Below are 13,787 nucleotides of genomic sequence, written 5' to 3' on the forward strand. Positions count from 1 at the left end.
CTCAATGAATGAGCTTCAAGATTTGCAGATGAACCATCCCCTATTTTGTGATGCCCAATTCCAATGTTCATTACAAAAAGTAAGATGTAAAGTAAGGTTCTAAACTAAATTTGATGTTGTAAACTACAAAGGAGGGGATTAGGTTTTTACCTTAGATTTCCTTATCTTATTTCTAGGTGTAGCTTTGACTGATGACGATGCTCTTTCTTGTGCTGATGTGGATGCCTAGAACAAAGTACAAAATCATTAAATGATTAAAGATTAAAGTATTAAGGATTAAATGATTAAAGGATTAAATTACAAAGTACAAAAACTATTACCTGTTTGTCCCTTGGAGGAAGATGTCGATGATGGGTCCTTGAATTATGACCTTCTTGCTTGCATAAAGTACATTTCAAAGCGTTTTGCCCTTTCCTTCCAAGTTTAAGTGGATTTAGGAGGACCTTTAGGATCATTTGGTGGGTTTGTGGGAGTTTGTTCACCACCTTTCTCCAATTCACTAGCTTCTTTGTTTCTCTTCTTCCTTGGTCTTCCAGGTTGCCTTGTATATATATACTGGAGGCAAGATTGATGGGTTTTCAATATCCTCACTCAAAGACATACCATTCATAGGCATTATTAAGTTAGAATAAACTTCTAAGTACCGTGCTTTTGAATAATAAACATCCACATAATCCTTAGGTTTTTCTTTCTTGAAATGATGTTAGCTATTGCCTGGTTGCAAGATATTCTCATCAAGCCATACTTCTTACAAAACCATGTCTTCTCAACCAAGTCTACCACATATTGTTCCTTACCTTAAGAATCTAATTGAAATTTGGTATATCCTGACCATTGTGCACTACACCTGCCACTTAAGAGTTTGACTTCCTCAAACTTCTTCTTAATCTTAGGGTAGAGATCTCCTACTTGCTTCATCATTATACCTTGCCTCATTTGAATTCTTTTCATCAACATAGTGTGAATCATTTGCAACATAGTCATAATAGACTTTTGCCTTAGCACTAGTATGATTGCATTTAAGGATTTACATAGATTATTCAGCAACATGTCACATTTTGGATAGGTTTCAAAATGTGATGTGCTCCATGAGTTGCAGGTTTTTTCACTAGTCAATTGTAAGCCTTTTCATCCAGTTTCTTCACATCCTCCATTGCCTTTTTGAAGTATGGAACCATTGTTGTTTTGGCAACTGCCCATAAAGCACCCTTCAAAGTTTTCCCCTTGAACAAATATCTACAGTTTGTGTATAAATGCCTCACACAGGATCTGTGGTGGCAATTAGGGAGAACGTTTTGAAATGTTGGAATTAGCCCATTTTGCTTGTCACTGATAAATGTCCACCCATTTTGGTTTACAATACCTATATCATCAGCCAAGAGTTTCAAAAATCAAATCCAAGCTGCCTTATTTTCCATTTCCACCACTGCATAAGCAATAACCCATGTCTTATCATTTGGATTAATGCCCACAGCACAAAGCAACTGCCCTACATGTGGAACCTTTAAGTGGCAACCATCTAAACCTATCAAAGGTCTGCACTCTGTCTTAAAGCCTTCTTTGTATCCCTTAAGCAAATATATATTCTCTGAAACTTTTACCCATCTAACTTCAAATTCACAGTGCTTCCAGGGTTTGTTTCTACCTTACCTGACCAATCTTGAAACTACCAAGCACCAGTCAACGTCAAACCTTCAAGGACCCACTGAGGGGTTCATGCCGAGGCATCCATACTGAAGCACAAGAGTTTCCCTCCAATCAAAAGACCAATCACATCACGACACATGTCAATGTCAGAATAAAGCTCCTAGAGTCCTACATCAATCGCATACTAAAGCCGAAGACTTCCCTCAACTATAAAAGAAGACCATTCTCCTACAATTAATTCATAATGCCATTATTGTACTTAAACTTGTCATTAGAACCCATTAATGATGATTACGCTTGAACCTATATATTATGCAAACCCTTCATTATTAATGAGAACTCATCTACCCCGTGGACGTAGTCAAACTTAGGATGAACCACGTACATCTTATGTTTGCTTCCTTACCTTTATATCTTACATATTATCATAACTAGGTGATGAGAGCTATTAAACAAAGGTCACAAACTTGACACTTTACGTTGTTCCAAAGTCTCACTGATTTTGTGCATCAACAAAGTTAATCATCATTACTTCCTCAGCAAAATCCCACAGTTTTATATATTGCTTTGCATGTTTGCTTTGAATAATCTTCAAAGCCTTATCCAGTGCCCTATAAGCCTTCATCCTTGTATGCCCATGATTCCACTTAGATTCCAAAGTGGCTAAAAAAGAATCCACAGGTCATGTGGGATTGAGCTTTATCCAATCCAAGTACAAATCTGTGAGTAAAGGAGAAGTCAAGTTCTTATTCATCCAAGTCCTCGCACAGGTTGTTATGCATTTAGCAACCTAAATATTAAGCTACTAATTGCACGTTTTAAACTCGCAAGGGCACAAGATCAAACACATAATATAGAAAGTAAGTACGAGATCATTCCCATAAGGATTGCACTAATATGTATATAGAGTATGATTCCTAACAATTTAAATTATTTAATTCACAAAGCTAGCAAATATGCAAATAAAGGTTTAACAAAATAGGTTGCGTGTAACATCCCACATCGCTCGGGGGAGTGGATCCTGTAAGCCTTATATGTATATTTCCATGTTTATCTAGCACGAGGCCTTTTGGGAGCTCATTGGCTTCGGGTTCCATTGGAAATCCGAAGTTAAGCGAGTAGTGCGCGAGAGCAATTCTATGATGGATGACCCACTGGAAAGTTCTCGTGTGAGTTCCCAGAAACAAAATCATGAGGGCGTGGTCGGGTCCCAAAACGGACAATATCGTGCTACGGTAGAGTCGAGCCTAGGATGTGGTGGGGGCCCGGGTCGAGATGTGACAATTTGGTATTAGAGCCTAACCCTGGCCTTGGTGTGCCGACGAGGACGTTGGGCCCTTAAGGGGGGTGGATTGTAACATCCTACATCGCCTAGGGGAGTGGATCATGTAAGCCTTATATGTATATTCCCATCTCTACCTAGCACAAGGCATTTTGGGAGCTCATTGGCTTCGGGTTCCATCATAACTCCAAAGTTAAGCGAGTAGCGCGCGAGAGCAATCGCATGATGGGTGACCCACTGGGAAGTTCTCGTGTGAGTTCCCAAAAACAAAACCGTGAGGGCGTGGTCGGGGTCCAAAGCGGACAATATCGTGCTACAGTGGAGTCGAGCCTAGGATGTGGTGGGGGCCCGAGTCGGGATGTGACATTGCGATGTATTAAGTTTAAGTATAAAAGCACAATCTTTAACGTAGGCAAATAAAAGTAATTGGCAATAAGGGTTTTGAAAATGATGTTTGAATGATTAGAACTTTGACTTCCATCTCAAACCTTTTTCGCCTAAGCAACCGATACACACTATGATACAAAACAGATTTTTGATGCTTTACGTTTGTCAACCTAAAGGCATGATATCTACTCTTTAAGCTATTGATTTCCCTAAACAACGAATTAGGCATGGGTGTCTACACTAACTCTTTTCATTCTCGAAGTATTTAGCATGGTGTCTACTAAGTTGCACTCCAAGAAAGCATAATACAATGGAAATCGACAAACACACGAGTCCTAAAACATGGTATCTATTCCGGTTACTCGTGATAATTAGTTCCAAGAACCGTAACTAGTTCTCTTGTTACTCAACATAGGTACAAGACTCGATCATCCAAATTTACCCATGTAACAAACTCAATTACAAAGCTATTCTATGGTGATCAATCATAAAAATAACTCAATAAGATTGGAATTAAAACTGGAATTAATCACTAAAGCATCAACAAATTGTCTTGTAGCAAAGGTGTATCGAAAATACTCAAGGAAACATGATTAGGACTTCAATCAAGTCCCAACTATGAAATTTAGTTACTCATAATGTAAATGGGCAGCAAAGACAAACAAAACTTCAAGTAAAAGGAGAAGAAGAAACTCTTCGATGACGAATTGCAGAACGGTGCTCTGGTCCTTCCTTTTTCTCCCTTCTGCTGTGGGTTGTTCTTTCTTTGTTTTGGTGGCTGCTGCTGCCTATTTTCTTCCCTCTCTTTTGTTTTTTTATGCTTTTTTTTATATATATCTCACACCCCCTCTGCTGGTCTGATTAGGGATCCTCCTTCATTCCCCTTCTAGTTGTAACTGAAAAGGCAATTAGCCCTTTTTTTCCTTATCAAGCTTAATGAGCTTTAAAGTCTCATTATATTAAAAAGACCTTTAATTTACTTTCTCTTGGACTTTTTGGCTTTCTTCAACTGGTTAAAACTCCTAATAAATAGGAATTTTAATCTTCCTTTTTTCTGCCACATTGATACACATTTCTAGAAAACTTTGTATTCGCTCATAGCCCGACATTCATGTACTAAAACTTCCATAACTCCCTCTAGAAAAATGATATTCACGAACCGTGAAATTCTATGGAAAATAGACATCCGTGGCTTTCCAAGCATATATGGCACATCTCCTAGTTCTTCTCAAGTCAATACAGTTTAATCCACGAATTCGACTGATTTGCAGAGGCTGTGCTGATGACATAGGATTGTAAAAACCTTTTTCTTGCTCATTTTTCACTCTTTGCTTGTTACAACCTACAAAACACAAATATAATGTAAAACCTATATAGAAGAGTAAAACAAAGGTGTAAACAAGGAGAATTATTATATATATAATAGCGAATTTACAAGCATAACACAGGTGTGGTGATGAACAATTATCTTAATTTAGATGTTGTTTGATCTATGCCTCTAGCCATCACCACTCATCCAAGGGTAATCTTTTGTACACTTTGCAGTAATCTTCAACTTCTCATTCCTAGGAAACTGACTTTCCTCATATCCTTTCACTAAGGAGTACATGATGACAACTCTCTTGAATTGCACACAGTCTCTGAAAATAAGCCCTAGAGTAAGATGTGGATTCTTCATGTCCGTTTTCTCATTAAACTCTGGATAATGCTCTCTTTTTTGCTTTCTTCCCCATCTTCAGAGTGTACACTTTTTAGGTCATCAGAATTATAATCTGGTTCATGAACCAGATTTACTCCCCATCTCTAGCTTCTTCAACCTCTTCTTGTCTTAATTTAGATGTTATTTAGTACTATGGATTTGTTTAAGATGGAGGATAGATCAACGAGATAAGTGTCGAAATGTTAAATTTCTCTTGTTTTACTTTAAGATATTTTGCTACTTACGTGGATTATTGTGTGTCTAAGGAGTGACAGCTCACAATTTCTCTTTGTGGTGAGAGCTTTTCTCTCAAACTGAGAGTTATTCTCACTTCCTGTGTGAGGCATTCAAACCACAGAAAATCCGGTGGCACCGGCCCTAGCTTTGGCTGGGGTCAGTTGCCGTTTCCTTCTTGCTTTCTTTCTTTTTTGTTTTCCTTGATTCCACTGCTTTTTATTCCAAATTTCTACTCCAATCTATCATATTCCTGTATCCCCATGGGTATTACTTTTCCTTGCTTCAATCTTCATCCATGCATCATTCTGAGATTGTGCGTAGAGTTATGGTGTATCCACCGGCTCAGGTGTTTCCAACAACACCACTTTCTTTTTGTTATCTATAGGTTTTGGCAATGTCGTTTGTGGGTTTCCATGAACTTCATACTAATAGCTGGCTTCTCTCACTTAGTTGTCAACTATCTCTAGTTTATGGATGTGCTTAGGTAGCAAATCGGGTTTGGAAGTGGCGTCTGTTGAAGCAGTGCGCGATAGTGGAGATGGAATCAGATAGATTGGCTGGTTCTAGAAGGGTGGAGAAAGTTGTGGATGGTGTCGAAGCTTCTGCTTTAGGAGACGTGAAGCTAGGTTTGGGCCTAAATGTCTTTTGGGCTCATTTTGTGTTTTCTAGTGTTTTAGGCCCACTTTTGTTTCTTGATATGTAGTTTTTGGGCCTTTGAACTGCTGTATGTTTGTTGTTGGTGCTTACTAAATTATCCTTTTACCAAAAAAAAAAAAAAAAAAAAAAGCCTAAGACTAATGGAAAGTTGCTCTATCCCAAAGAACGAACAATAACATAAGGGAAATTCATAGAACCCTTCTTGTTACTCATTAACATGGAGTAGGATTCTCTCCCTCCTATTACCATCATCTTCCCTTCCCTTCTCTCACACTTTTTTTTTTTTGTCTTTTTCTCTATATAAAAATTTCAAAACAAGATGTTAACGTAGTTTAATCGTAACCATTTAAATAAGAGAGGAGGGAAAGTAGTTTGGCATAGTTGTTTATCGCTGGTTCTCCCATTTACTTATGCATTAGTTCGACTCCCGGCATGCTCATATTTATGCCACTTAGTACTATGGTCTAGTAGTATTTATATTCACTTGTAAGTGAAAGGTATTAGGTTTGATTTGAATCACATTATTATTAACTCATTGTGAGGCTAAGCCCATCTCCCTTAATGTAAATAATATCGTTTGTTTAAAAATAAAAAAATAAAATAGAAGAAGAGGGAAGGAGAGAGAGATTAGAAAGGGAGATAGTCTTAATCCCATTAACACGTCACCGACAAACCAAATACATAAGAGTAAATGAGAGAAAACTAACGAGTAGGTGCCCTCCAAGCTAAGGGAGAGGTACTGCACTCTCCTAGTAGTATTACTTAGTGAAATGGCTACATCACGTAAATCCTTGCAAACTGCAGGAATCAATAATGCCATTCTGTAATTATTGTTATCATGTAGCATCGATTATAGTACCAATAATTCTTCTGTCCCTTTCTTTACAAAGTCTAATAGTAATAGCTGTATAGCTGGAGTTAGTTAGACAAGGGTAGTGTGTAATTAATTGTAAATGTTAGGGTTATTTTTACTCTTGTATTGATGTCTATATATATACTGTTGTAAATGCATTATTGTATGTAATGAGAATAAGAAGATATTTTTCTACTTTTCTGAGTTCCTTACAAGTTAAGGTTTCTACATGGTATCAATCGCCACCGCCTTCCGGCCTTGGTGACTTTTCGATCCTCACGCCACCGTCTTCCGCCTTCCGTGTTCGCTCCGATCTCTGGTGATTTTTCTGGTGATCTTTCTTGCTGATCTTTCAGATCTCGATCTTTCAGATCTCGATCTTTTGTGTCTCTCTGTATTCTGTTTGGCTGGATCTTGTTCTTGTTTTCACGCATGGCGTCCGATTCATCGTCTTCTCCCTCTTCTTCAAACCCTAATTTGGTGTCTAGTTATACTTCTCTGACGATTCAAAACATTGGGAGTATGGTTCCTCTCAAACTTAAGAGCTCGAATTATCTTCCATGGCGTGCGCTCTTTGCTCCCATTCTCCGTCGCTACAAGCTTCTTGGTGTTATTGATGGATCTGAACCCTGTCCCTCTCCCTTGCTATCTGATCGCTCACCCAATCCGTTGTTTGAACAGTGGTATGAGAAAGATCAAAATCTTTTGATCTGGTTAAACTCTACACTCTCGGAGGAAATCATTCCTTTTACAGTTGGGGTTTCTTCTTCTCGCGATCTTTGGGTTAAATTGGAGCAACGTTTTGGAGGAATTTCAGATGCTCATGTTCATCAACTTCGTTCTCGTCTTCAGTCTCTTCAGAAAGGCTCTCATTCAATCTCTGAGTATCTGCAGCAAATCAAAGCCATTTCTGATTCCTTAACTGCCGCCGGTGCTGGTGTGTCCGATCGTGACCTCATTGCTGCCACACTCCATGGCTTACCTGAGGAATTTGACTCGTTCGTTGATTCTATCACTCTTCGGCTCTCCTCTACTACTCTGGATGAACTGCATGGTCTTCTTCTTACTAAAGAGTTGTCAATGGCTCGTCGCAAGAAATCTGTTGCTACAGAACCTTTTCAAGCGTATGCTGCTCAGAATCAACCCCCATTACTTCCCACACCTCATTCCTCTCAGGCCTATGCTGCTCACAATCAACCACTGCAAAATTCTTTTCGGTACAACTCTAATCGAGGTCGGAATACCAATCGTTTTTCCAACCACAGAGGCAATCGCACTTATCAGGGCAATCGGGGAAATTCTTCTAATTCTGGATTCCATAGATATCACAATCAAGGCTTTCGTTCTCAGGACAATCAAGGCTTTCGTTCTCAGGACAATCAAGGCTCTCGTTCTCAGGGTTCCTCTCACTCTCGTTCTCCTTGTCAAATCTGTGGATCCACAAGTCATGAAGCCATTGACTGCTATGATCGCATGAATCCGGACATCTTTGGAAAGGTTCCTCCTACCAAACTCGCAGCCATGTACACTCAGTATGCATCCAAACCATCTCCCTCTTGGATTCTTGATTCTGGAGCTACCTCTCATATCACTCATGACATCTCCAATATTACCTCTCCTACTCCTTATACTGGTGATGATAAGGTCTATATCGGCGATGGCAAAGGTTTGTCCATTCACCATACTGGCAGCACATCCTTACATACTGATCATGCTTCTTTCAAATTGAACAATGTTTTACATGTTCCGCAAATGAAGCACAATTTACTCTCTGCATATCAATTTCTCAAAGATAATTCATGCTCTTTGACTTTGAATTCCAATGGCTCCGTTGTTAAGGATCGTTCTACGGGGAAGATGCTTTTGCGGGGACCAGTTAGACATGGTTTCTATCATCTTCAAGGTATTCCTGCTTCTTTCTCTTCATCTTCCTTGCCATCTCGGGCATTAGTCTGTACTAAAGCTTCTGTGAATATTTGGCACAGTCGCCTGGGGCATCCAGCTTCCTCCATCTTCAGGCGGGTTCTGTCTACCAATAAACTTGCTTTGCAAGGGAAGCCATCTGTTAACTTCTTCTGCTCTGACTGTGCAGTTGCTAAGAATCACAAGCTTCCGTTTTCCTCTTCTACTTCATTTTCAACTACTAGCTTAAGCTTGCTACATTGTGATGTTTGGGGCCCTGCTCCGGTTGTTTCTGTTTCTGGTTACAAATACTACCTTCTAATAGTGGATGATCATAGCAAGTATTCTTGGTTCTTTCCTTTAAAGGCCAAATCTGATGTATATTCCACTTTTGTTGTGTTCAAAAACTATGTTGAAACTTCTGTTGGCAATAAAATCAAGTGTTTGAGGTCTGACTCAGGGGGTGAATTTACTAGCAATCTCTTTACATCTTTTCTTCAAGCTAATGGCATATCTCATCAGCTCAGTTGTCCCCACACGCCTGAGCAAAATGGTTGTGTCGAACGAAAGCACCGTCATTTAGTTGAGACAGCTCGGACTTTATTAGTGGCATCTAAAGTTCCTCATTTGTATTGGGTTGAAGCCTTCTCTACTGCTATCTACCTTATAAATCGGCTGCCTATTTCTAGTTTGAATAGTTCTCCATGGGAAATTTTATTCAAGTTTTCTCCAGACTACTCCAAGTTAAAGGTTTTTGGTTGCTCCTGTTATCCGTGGTTGAAGCCATATGTTTCCTCCAAGTTAGATGGTAAAAGTACAGCATGTGTCTTTCTGGGATATAGTCTGCAGCACAAGGGCTATAGGTGTCTTGCTCTTGACACTCAGCGCATCTATATTTCTCGCCATGTACAATTCAATGAAACCCACTTTCCTTTTCATCATTTGTCCTCTGTATCTGCTCCACATCCAACTCCCTCTTCCTCTGCCATTTTTGATTTGCACTTCTCCATTCCTCAGCCATCTCCCGATATTTCTTCCTCTTCCAGTTTCTCTCTTTCATCATCTGTGCCTTCCTCCATTGCACCTGTTTCTTCTCCTGTTCTCTTGTCCAACCCTGCCCCTATTCTTGCACCATCTTCAGATCCTATTAATGCTCATCCTATGCTCACTCGATCTAAGGCTGGTGTTTTCAAACCCAAGGCTTATTCTGCAACCAAACATCCATTACCTCTGGATGTTGACTTTATTCCTTCTACCTATCTACAAGCTTCCAAATATGCACACTGGCGTCAAGCTATGCAGGAAGAGTTTAATGCTCTTCAACTCACTGGTACTTGGCACTTGGTTCCTCCCTCTTCTTCTCAGAACATTGTGGGTTGTAAATGGGTGTTCAGGATTAAGAGAAAACCTGATGGCACAGTTGATAGGTATAAAGCTCGTCTCGTCGCTAAAGGTTTTCATCAGCAAGAGGGTGTTGATTATCAGGATACTTTTAGTCCAGTAGCCAAGCCGGTTACCATTCGGATTCTATTAACTCTGGCTGTCCAATTTGATTGGTTTTTAAATCAATTGGACATTAGCAATGCATTTTTACATGGCGACCTCAAGGAAGATGTCTTTATGAGTCAACCACCTGGTTTTATTGATTCTCATCTACCTACTCATGTGTGTAAACTTCACAAATCCCTGTACGGATTAAAACAAGCTCCCCGCGCTTGGTTTGAGAAACTGTTCCAAGCCCTGCACACTTTTGGTTTCACACAATCCTCCTCTGATGCTTCCCTGTTTGTTCTGCAATCATCAGTTCCAGTTTTTGTGTTGGTCTATGTCGATGACATCCTTGTGACTGGTCCAAATACCAATCTTTGTCAGCAATTTATTCACAAGCTCAGTCAAGTATTTCCTGTTAAGGATCTTGGCCCTCTTCATTATTTCTTGGGTTTAGAGGTTCATCGTACCTCTGACGGTCTTTTCATGCATCAGGGTAAATATCTTCTTGATCTTCTTCACAAGACAAATATGGCAGGAGCCAAACCTTGTGTCACCCCTCTTGGTGCTTCAAAGCTTGATCACAGTGGTCCTCTACTTTCTAATCCCACCGAGTATAGGTCTATCGTGGGTGGCTTACAGTATCTTACCTGGACCAGACCTGATCTCTCCTTTCCTGTCAATCAAGTCTCTCAATTCATGCATGCTCCCAGGGAACAACATATGCAGGCTGCCAAACGTATTCTTCGCTTTCTCAAAGGTACTCTTACACAGGGTATCTGGTTTAAAAAGGGTTCTTTAGATCTCACTGCTTATTCTGATGCTGATTGGGCTGGTTGTACTTATGATCGGAGATCTACCAGTGGCTTTTGTGTTTTTCTGGGTGGGAATTTAATTAGTTGGACTGCTAAAAAGCAACCCACTGTTGCTCGCTCCTCAACAGAAGCTGAATACCGTTCTTTAGCTCATACTGCCGCTGAACTCACTTGGATCTGCAAGGTGTTTTCTGATATTCATCTTGCTCTGTCTACAATTCCTGTCATTTGGTGTGATAATATCTCTGCGATATCTCTTGCTTCAAATCCTGTTTTCCATGCTCGGACAAAGCATGTTGAGGTAGATTATCATTATATTCGGGAACTTGTCTTGGCTCGGTTGGTTAAGGTTCTCTATGTTTGTAGTCATGATCAGCTTGCTGACTTACACACCAAGTCTCTATCCAAGCACAGGTTCTGTTTTCTTCGGTCCAAGCTTCCTCTTGGCACTTTTCCTGCACCAAGTCTCAGCTTGAGGGGGTGTAAAGAGTCTAATAGTAATAGCTGTATAGCTGGAGTTAGTTAGACAAGGGTAGTGTGTAATTAATTGTAAATGTTAGGGTTATTTTTACTCTTGTATTGATGTCTATATATATACTGTTGTAAATGCATTATTGTTGTAATGAGAATAAGAAGATATTTTTCTACTTCTCTGAGTTCCTTACAAGTTAAGGTTTCTACAGACTGGTAGAGGTCTGATGATCACATGGTGAAGGCCGACGACCTTTATTAATTTCCAGAACTGTCCACAACCATAAACCAACAAATTTTCAATGATTGAGTGGAGGACGCTTAGTAATCAGGTAATTTAAGCGGGGATGTTCTTAAGAATAAAATGACACAAATAAAACATGAGCATAATTTAAAAACCAAGAAATCAAGGATCGAAGATCCGCAATAATAAAATTTTCTCTAAAATAAAGTTTACCAAGCCACACTAGCCATGAACTCTTCGTCCTCCGCCAAAGCGTGCAGCGTCTGCGGCGAGAGGCAAGCTTCAAAATCAATGCTTCCATCTTCGGCCCCGGGAAACACCGTCAACTTCCCATCGAACTTGTTCCCGGCACCACTTCTAACTGCCAGAGGACTTCCCCAACCAAAGTTGTTACCATACACGTTGAACCGCGGCGAGCTTCCCGTGCTCAATGCGTCATCACTTGCGAAAGCATTCAATTTGGCCAGTTTTGGACTCTCTATCCATTGCTTCAAAAAATTTATAGCATCCTCTTTCGTCTTTGAAGCAATCATCTTGTTCATTTCCAAAGCCACCCATCCTAGTCCGCGGTTGAGCAAATCGCTCACGGTGGATGTGGCCGTGCCAAAAAGAACCGCATTGCCAAGGTATTCATCGGGTAATGGCGGCTGCAATCTTTGCCTCAGGCCTACTAGTAAGCAATATTTGATTTCTTGGTCGGGGTTGAGATGCCTGGTGCGGGTTATGGAAACCCAAAGATGAGCCAAGAGTGCTTGCAAGGATGAGATCTTGGTGGTGCCCATCTCGTCATTGGCTTTGGCTTTGAGCTGAGCAATTTTTTCCTTGGGGAAATGAAATACCCGTTGTTTAAGAGGCGGTGGTAGAAATTTATCTGGGATCTGACTGCGGAAGAAGGGAATGCGAACTGGAAGATCAATGATGCCGTCCAGAAACTCACGGCCAAAAATACGAGGTGACTGCGAAATTCCATCGCGACCACCACCACCGCGAGAGATCTCGGACCAAGTGTTGAAGAAATGCCAGAATGTCGACCCATCAATAACCAAGTGGTTCATTGTGCAACCTATGAAAACGCCATCAACCAGCTCTGTTACTTGCGCTGCAAGAAGGGGTTTGGTCACACTTTCGTAATTCAATGCCCCATTCATGGAAAAGAGGTCGTAGACAATTTCATCGGGGACCAAGACAGGGTCGAGGATATCCGCCACAGTGACTCCATCAGCAACCGCGTGGACAAACTCAGCTCCGGCGCCATTGCATTCGACAGCGAAAGAGGTGGTGTTATCGTCTTTATTTTCCGTGATGGCCAGACGACCAGCGAGGGGATAGAAGATGTCCAAGGCGGTGGCGAAAGAGGACTTTAAGTGTTCGACTAGGTTATTCTTTAGGTCTTCATTCCCACAGTTAGTAGAAGTAGGTTTGTGGAAAAGAAGGCCCTTTTGGACTTGATCTACAAGGAGGAATTGCAGATCCCATGGAGTTAACTCAATTCTACGAGTTAACTCATCACTGTGGGTTGTCGGTTGAACAGTTGTGGTGGAGATCAAGCGAATGTGTCTCATATTTTGGTGTTGTTCTCTTGAGGAAGGCAGACTATACTATACTGAAGCTTTGAGGGTGCCTTTAACTCTAGGCCAAATCGGACGATTAATGGTCACCGTGTGGTGATAGCGAATTTCCAAGACTACCCAAAAGTGAAATTTCTGTTAAATCTCACTTAAATATAGGGATAAAATATGTCCACACACTCTTTAGCCTTCATCTCTCTTCCTCTCTCCGTGTAATTATGCCTCCCCTCCTGTGGCCTCTTCTCCTCCGCTATTGACTTGTAACGTTTTCCATCTTAGAAGAAACATTTACAAACATTTACCTAATTTCTTACCGGAAAAACAAAAGAAAAAAAAAACATTGTGGGGTGACACCCAACAAAAGGCTTCCCCCCACCATCTTCTGCCCACAAGACAGCCAAAGAAGAGGCCTTCCTTGTTCCTCGACCACCGAACACAACCCCCTCTCATCACTTATCTCTATCCTACGCCCCACCTCTTATCTTGTGCACCTTTTTCCCCTATACCTTCCCCTCCCAACCTCTTTCCCCAAACTCG

At 40.7% G+C, this 13,787-nt stretch overlaps 1 protein-coding gene across 1 annotated transcript; it reads right to left on the minus strand.

The window, feature by feature from the left end:
- Positions 1 to 11,640: 11,640 nt before the first annotated feature.
- LOC125471176 (uncharacterized acetyltransferase At3g50280-like) lies at positions 11,641 to 13,498 on the minus strand. Its single transcript, XM_048571316.1, has 2 exons — positions 11,896 to 13,498; positions 11,641 to 11,709 (listed from the first exon to the last, which is right to left on the minus strand). The coding sequence occupies exons 1-2, from the start codon at positions 13,242 to 13,244 to the stop codon at positions 11,697 to 11,699; spliced, it is 1,362 nt and encodes a 453-aa protein (XP_048427273.1). The 5' UTR covers positions 13,245 to 13,498; the 3' UTR covers positions 11,641 to 11,696.
- Between the last annotated feature and the right edge of the window lie 289 nt (positions 13,499 to 13,787).

Source organism: the organism of the source record quoted next, unplaced genomic scaffold (genome assembly GCF_019419815.1).
Source record: "Pyrus x bretschneideri cultivar Hongxiangsu unplaced genomic scaffold, Pyrus_bretschneideri_v1 Contig59, whole genome shotgun sequence".
NCBI lineage: Eukaryota > Viridiplantae > Streptophyta > Magnoliopsida > Rosales > Rosaceae > Pyrus > Pyrus x bretschneideri.

Bases quoted from the DNA above. Each gene is read 5' to 3' on its own strand.
- LOC125471176 (XM_048571316.1), bottom strand. From the start codon at position 13,244: ATGAGACACATTCGCTTGATCTCCACCACAACTGTTCAACCGACAACC.